The sequence below is a fragment of the Oreochromis aureus genome, linkage group 5 (genome assembly GCF_013358895.1).
Source record: "Oreochromis aureus strain Israel breed Guangdong linkage group 5, ZZ_aureus, whole genome shotgun sequence".
Lineage (NCBI taxonomy): Eukaryota > Metazoa > Chordata > Actinopteri > Cichliformes > Cichlidae > Oreochromis > Oreochromis aureus.
The window spans coordinates 3,971,912-3,979,479 of record NC_052946.1 but is presented as its reverse complement, the minus strand read 5'-3'; the positions used below and the strand labels follow the sequence as shown (position 1 = coordinate 3,979,479).

Genomic DNA, 7,568 nt, shown 5'->3' with positions numbered 1-7,568 from the left:
TTTGTAGTGTGGACTATAAGTAGACTGAGTATCAGTGAAATCAAATACACCTGCCTTCAATTAATCCAACCCCATCACAGCCATTGGCTCACAGCAAATGTGACACACAAGACCACCAGTGCAACTTCCCACAACAAACATGGAGGTGACATTAGTCCACCATGTTACATGTACTTTAGTAAATACTAAAAAATATATATTTAGCTCATATACTTAGTTGGTATCGACTATTTTCCTTGTGGAATCGTTTTGTATTTACTGTATATTTACTCATCATTTTGAAAGTATTGCCGGTGTTGTGCCAAAAAGTGATTGCCTGCCAAAAACGGATTTCCAATGTTTCTGTGTATTTTTTATGTGTAATATCTTTACGTATGTTGGTAAATAGACTTCGGTGAACAGGGTTTACAAAGGGGTTATATATAGAATTAAAAAACTATCTGTTTTTCAAGTATCTTTACAACTCTGTGTTATTGTACTTACATTATAACCAATCCGGTCCTTTATCCCCACTTAAAATATTTTTACAGAACTATTGTAATATTTGCTGCCATTTCTGCTGTCCTGTTGGCCAGCTTACTCATTACTCTTACAAAAGACATTTTTAATGTTAATGAGATTTTTTTTAACTGCATAAATAAAGGTTATATAAAGGTCACTGCCAACAACTGATTGCGGCTTCTACCTTGTTGCACGAATGTTGTTTGTGGCTCAAGATGACTTTATGTCATCCATGAGGGATGCATTTGACATATGTTTCACATATTATAGCCCAACAAGTTACTTATAGAAGTTTAAATACGAGCAATCAGTTTTTGGCAAATATCGGAAATCAGTTTTTGGCACAACACCGGGACCAAAATAAAAGCTTTTAACAACTAAACAGAAGAGGGCAGCAGCTCCCACAGTAGCCGCTGGCTCCGAGAGCAGAAGAAGATTTGGCAGGGACCAGTGCGTCTTCTTGTCCTCCAAAATGTCCAAGTTACAGCAGCTCAGGCTCTTCGTGAATGAGCGTCTGACAGCAGCAGCGGAGGAAATCTTCGGCGCCGTGGAGAGAACCATATTAGAGTTTCACAGTGACAAAGCTTTTGTGTCCCAGTCGGAAGATGTGAAGCCCAGCGAGCTGCTAATGCTAGCCGAGGCTCTGAAAGCGGAGGAGGAGGAGGTGTTCCCGGCAGGTTGGTCTATTATCACCATGCAGATAAGAAGGCTGCTGTCAGCTATCCAGCTCCTGTCAGCGACCAGACCCGTTTTAGTGTGCGTGTAGCCTGTGACTACAGTCAGCATAGACTGCAGTCACAGAGCTAACCCCCGGATTGTCTTAAGGCGGACGTACCATCTAAGAAATAGCGTTTGTTCCCATGCAGTGGTTAAATGGACCGTTTTAGGTTTATTCTGCTTTCAGACGAGTAGAGAGTGACCCAAATACATATTTTAGGCGTTCATGGTGTTCTCTATTAATTAAATCTAATTTGCATATCAAATTTCATAAAGGCTGTAATGTAAAAATATTTTAATTTAGGCAATTATCTATATATGTATCTGTGAAGGTTCTCAGTCATCCAGGTCATCGTAGTCTAAGGAGCTTGGAAAGAAAAGCGTCTGGACTTCTTTAAGTTGCTTGAAGACGTTTCACCTCTCATCCGAGAAGCTTCTTCAGTTCTAAGAGTCAAATGGTGGAGAGTCCCAGATTTAAACCCAGTGGGAGTTTCCCCCCAAAGAGGGACAAAGGACCCCTGATGATCCTCTACCTAATCACATGAGCCAAGGTGTGAAAGTGGGTGTGGGTCCCAATCAGCCAGGGCTCATTGTGAAACATGATAGGGTGGGGCCAGGTTTCACAATGAGCTCACCCAAAACCCTGGCTGATTGTGACAACTCAAAGAAGTCCAGACGCTTTTCTTTCCAAGCTCCTTAGATCTATATATGTAGTTAAGCATATATGACTCTGTAGTAGGGTCTTTACAGAAAATGAATAATGTGAAGAAGTTGAAATAAATAACTTCCTATAAGGTTTGGTTGGATTTTTTTTTTTTTTTTTTTTTTGAGGGCCCTTCTTGTTTTCAGTGGTGATGGACAGTTTGACAGATGAGGTCAGCGAGGTCAGAGTCTCTCTGAACGTTGACGTTCACAGGTGGAGGTGTGCTTTGGAGAGTAAAGGAATAAAAGTCAACAGGAGCAACACTGTGTGTAAAAGAGAAGGAGATGGGTGGAAAAGTGAATGCGCAAGCAATAGATGTAGTGAAGATGGATAAGTTTAAATACGTGGGTCAACTATACAAAACAACAGAGTTCACAAGGGAGGTGAAGAGTTACAGGGTGTGATTTGTGATAGAAGGACAGCAGCAATAGAGAAAGAGAAGGCTTTGGCAGTGGAACCTGTTATAATGTATGTTTGGAAAATCTTTTATATACCAGGAAATAATAAAAATAATACTTAGCAGGTCTTAAAGTTGGATAAATGTGACTTCAGATGAACAAAAAGACATGACATATTACAGACGTGTGTGGAGATTCTTGGTAGTCTGAAGAGCTGGAAAGGCTTTAACTCTGCAGCCATTTACAGTCAAAACACGTACTGTTAGAAAGAGTGGATTCTTAAGTTTTACGTGATTTTTATGCTACCAACCAGCTTCATGGGTTGCTGGTTGGTAGCATAACAACAGCAGTCACTCCAGACATGCTCGCAAATGCATGGGACAAGTGGGTGCATTCTAAGGGGAACACATTGAGCACTTTTGAACATTGCAAGTTTTGTAAGTAAAATGATATATTTAGCCATGAATTAAAACATTTACCACAAGTAAGCCTTTTGAAATCGTACAGATGTTTGTCAGCGTCATATCTTTCCCTGTCATGTCTGCAGGCTCCCAACAGGTGAGTGTATCCGAACCAGAGGTCTCCACACAGACAACATATGCTCAGGCCAGTCAGCTGTTGGTGAAGCAGGACACACTGAGAGCAGACTTTCTGGTAAATCAGGAACACTGGCCGAGAGGAGACAAAGGGCAGCTGCAGGATCTGTTACACTGTGAAGCTGTGGCTTGTTTCAAATCTGAACAGAGCACAGGGTCGCCCTCCTCATGCTTTCAGAGCCAAAGTGTGGCAAGCACACAGGGAGTGGTGCTTTTCCCCCATGCCACAACAGAGTCTAAAAAAATTAAGCAGGAAGCAGATGGATGTGGTGGATCGGATTTCTGCCAGCCCATCTCCTCAGATAGTGGGGCTGAAAATGATGCCTGTGATAATGAAAGGATGGAGAGCAGAGCATCCAATTCAAAGACAGTGCAGCCAAAAACAAAGGCAAAGCAAAAGCAGAAGAGTTCCAGCTTAAGCACTAAGAAAAGGACAAGTCCTTTCTGTTGTAAGCTCTGTGGAGAATCTTTCTGCCACAGGAATTCATTGATGATTCACCTGAAAACACACGGAGACTGTGCGCTGCAGCACATAGAAACACACAAAGAGGACAATCTGTGTCACGTCTGTGGCAAAACATTCACCACAAAGACCCATTTAAAAAGGCACATGCTGATCCACACAGGTCAGAAGCCTCACTGTTGCAAGGAGTGCGGCAGGAGATTCGCACGAGGCGAGTGTTTGAGAGTGCACATGAGGATCCACACAGTGGAGAGGCCATACACATGTGGAGTGTGTGAGAAAGGATTCAGGCAGAGAAGTAATCTAATTACTCACATGAGAAAGCATACGGGAGAGAAACCTTACTGCTGTGGCATCTGCTCAAGACCATTTGCATACAAGAAGGACATGCTGAGACACACGCAGATCCACACAAAGACGTGAAAAACTCAGTCCACCGTGATAAGCTTTGGTCTAGTATTTCTGAGTTTAACTTGTTTGCTATTATTATTTTTTTTCCTTTTGATTAAGTGTGAAAAAAGAGATGGTGGAAGTGTTTTTATTAATAGAGCAAAATGCATTTTCAAAATGTTTGTTGTATATTGCAAGGGCTAGGCAGTTAATCCCATTTTAACCTCCTTTACTATCACGACTTCCAGCAATTCTAAAAAACAAAACCCCCCATTTCAATAAATATTAAAATTAAGCAAGTCTGCTGCTGCCTGGATGTATTCATACCTGTCTGCATGGTCAGACATCTCAGTTGAGACTGTGGGCCACCAGAAGCTGCCTAGTCTTCTACCAGATGAAAGTGTCTTTGTCATTTATTTGATTTCCAACTGAATTATATTTTTTGACATTAAGCAGGCCTACAAAGTGTCTCACAAGAGCAACATAATATTACATGTCATGGGTGGGTGTGGGGGGCCTGGATGTTTTTCAGTATAGCTGCATTAATGTGTAGAACCTCTCTAAAATAACTGAATCATTTTAGTGTGTTCATTTGTGTGAACAGCCTGTTCTGTTTTTAAGGGCATCAACAGGGCCCTATTCCAGAAAGCAGTTTTAGCTAACAGCTCTGAGTTATTTAACCCTGAGTTTCTGTTCCAGAGTTGACTTCAGTTCTGAGTCAGTCACTAGGGTAATGGCTAATCCCTAATGCTTCCATTTATTTCCCCACTATAAATCCAAGTTTGTTTTTTTTATACATATAGATATATCTATCTTTTCATGGGACAACACTGAAGATATGACACTTTGATACAATGTAAAGTAGTCAGTGTACAGCTTGTACAGCAGTGTAAATTTGCTGTCACCTCAAAATAACTCAGCATACAGCCATTAATGTCTAAACTGCTGGCAACAAAAGTGAGTACACCCCTAAGTGAAAATGTCCAAAATGTGCCCAAAGTGTAAATATTTTGTGTTGCAACCATTGGTCTCGTCAAACCACAGGTAATCCATGTCCTTAGTCTGCTTGTCTTCAGCAAACTATTTGCAGACTTTCTTGTGCATTATCTTTAGACGAGGCTTCCTGGGACGACAGCCGTGTGATGCAGAGTGTGGCGTATGGTCTGAGCACTGACAGGCTGACCCTCCACGCCTTCTGCAGCAAAGCTGGCAGCACTCATGCATCTATTTTCAAAAGACAACCTCTGGATATGACGCTGAGCACATGCACTCAACTTCTTTGGTCGACCATGGCGAGATGTGTTCTGAGTGGAACCTGTCCTGTTAAACTGCTGGTATGGTCTTGTAACACTAACGAGTCGCATGACACCAGGGAGGGAAAATGGCTAATTGGGCACAATTTGGACATTTTCACTTAGGGGTGTACTCAATTTTGTCACTTTTTGCCAGTGGTTTAGATGTTAATGGATGTATGTTGAGTTATTTTGAGGTGACAGCAAATTTACACTGTTGTACAAGCTGTACACTGACTACTTTACATTGTATCAAAGTGTCATAACTTCAGTGTTGTCCCATGAAAAGATAGAACAAAATATTTACAAAAATGTGAGGGGTGTACTCACTTTTGTGAGATATATATATTTTATTTATTTATTCATGTTCTTCTTCCCTCCTGCTTCTTACCATAGCCATCGTGATCCACACTGACACAGTGATATTCCTCAGTCCACTGGATTCAAAGTGAGGCTGTGCTTTCTTGGAGAATCAGAGCTTCACTGATGATGGTTTTCTTTCTGTACTCATAAATGTGCTTAACCCCATCCTGAACGTACTCACAGTTGTATTGAACTAACTGGTCAGCTGTTCTGGAATGAGAAGCCCAGAGTTGTTGACATCAGATTTAACCAACTCAGTTTATTTTTAAACTCAGATTTTATTAAACATGCTTCCTGGAATAGGGCTTTGGTTGGGTCTTCCAGAGCCCACTGTTAGCGTGTTAAGGAGAAGCCCCCACAGTCACGGAAGCGATCGTTTACCGTCTGTGTGAACCCTACTTCTCGCCTGTGGGTTTCTATGGACTGGAGGAACTTCTTCAGCGTTGCTGTTGGAGGAATTCAAATGTTTTTCGTGTAGCTGAGGATGAGTGCAGTTCTTTGAACTCTGTGTTAGCTCCTACCTCAAGGCTTTTTCTCTCAGTATAAGCGGTATAAGTGTGTCCAATGATTGATTGAATGGAACATGGGTAACCACTAAAATGTTTGCATTGTAAACAGCATTTGCTTGAAAAAATACATCAGCATTAATAACATGAAGTAAGGATCTAAGAATCTTTTTAAACTTGAGCCTGTATAAGAACTTGAGCAAAGCTGTCATCTGTCTGTTGTGAATGAGTTACTTCTGTCGGTTTGAAGATCCCTCTCAAAGTACTCTAATCAGCTAAACTTGCAGTTACATTTGACTTATAATGCTATAAAATAAGGACACATATTTTGCTGTTGCGTAGATTTCCATATTCTACAGGTTTTCCACATATAACATTTAATGTAATAAAAACATTATCATACTTAATTGCATGCTCCCCTTGCACCACAGTTAGTGGTCACAGTTAGGTCCATAGTTTTTGGGGGGCATACACAGTTTTTGTAGTTTTGCTGATATACACAGCTGTAACGGATTTTAAGTCAGAATGTGTGATTGAAGTGCAGACGTTTAGCTTTAAAACAAGGGGTTTAACAAAAGTATTGCATTAACTGTTTAGGAATTACAGCCTTTTATTTTCTTTCTTTCTTTCTTTCCTTATTCATAGTCCCCAATTTTGTGAGGCCCAGAAGTAATTGGAGAATTGACAAGTAGTCAGACATTACTAATAAGAAATTCTAGCGTGCCTTTAGTGATACACTTTGGGTCATTATCAATTTGCACTGTGACACAAACAGTTTTGCAGCATTTGGCTGAATCTGAGCACAGAGTGTAGCCCTGTACACTTTAAAGTGCATCCTACTACTTCTATCAGCAGTCCCATCATCACACAATAGAGAGCTGGTTCTTTTAGCACTTTGTGGTAAACGCTCTGTGTTTTCATTGATCACTCTGATTGTAGACCTCGACAGTGACACACCTACCTCATCAAGAGTGTTCTTAAGTTTGTTAGACGTGAAGTTTCTTAAACCACATCTTTGAACTAAAATTACAATGAAAATCTATAAAATCCAAATTCAACACCTTGAATCAACTTATGATGTTTTCCTCATTTGTGACAGAGTATCGGGTGAAGTGACCTAACCTGACCTAAGTCAGTCAATTGTCTCATTATTGTTGCTTCTAAAAATGGGGGACTATGTAAAAACACAGGTAATCCATCATTGTTAAATGATCAAAATTCCTGCATTTAAATCCTATATTGATTGATTTAAAATCCACCATGGTGATAAAAGGAGGAAAGACTCCAAAAATGATCTTTTTCTAACAAACGATAGCCCTAATCCCAACCGCCTCTTTCCATAACGCCATCAAAACACCATATTTAAATGTAATTAAATGGTTTAAGGTGATGCAGGGATGCTGTTTGAGTGAACGAGATCCTTTTAATTAACATCTTATTATGTATTTTGTTGAAAGAAAGTGTATATGTGCTTTTCAGGCATTAAAATGCATGTAAGATGTTACTGAATAAAATGACATGTTTTCTGTAGACAATCATGTACAGTGCATTAATCAAAATAAATGTAACTGTGCCAAAGGTTCCTGAAGTCAAAATCCAGACGTTACCATTTGTTATATTTAAAGAAAAAAGACTGAAC

The 7,568-nt window shown here is 40.2% G+C and overlaps 1 protein-coding gene across 1 annotated transcript; it reads left to right on the top strand.

Moving 5' to 3' along the window:
* Positions 1-917: 917 nt before the first annotated feature.
* Positions 918-7,429, top strand: LOC116313586 (zinc finger protein with KRAB and SCAN domains 8-like). The gene is made up of 2 exons (XM_031731341.2): positions 918-1,178; positions 2,867-7,429. The coding sequence occupies exons 1-2, from the start codon at positions 974-976 to the stop codon at positions 3,799-3,801; spliced, it is 1,140 nt and encodes a 379-aa protein (XP_031587201.1). The 5' UTR covers positions 918-973; the 3' UTR covers positions 3,802-7,429.
* Positions 7,430-7,568: the final 139 nt, after the last annotated feature.

Coding starts and splice junctions, on each gene's coding strand:
- LOC116313586 (XM_031731341.2), top strand. CDS start 974: ATGTCCAAGTTACAGCAGCTCAGGCTCTTCGTGAATGAGCGTCTGACA. Junction 1,179..2,866: donor GGAGGAGGTGTTCCCGGCAG/GTTGGTCTATTA, acceptor TCATGTCTGCAG/GCTCCCAACAGGTGAGTGTA.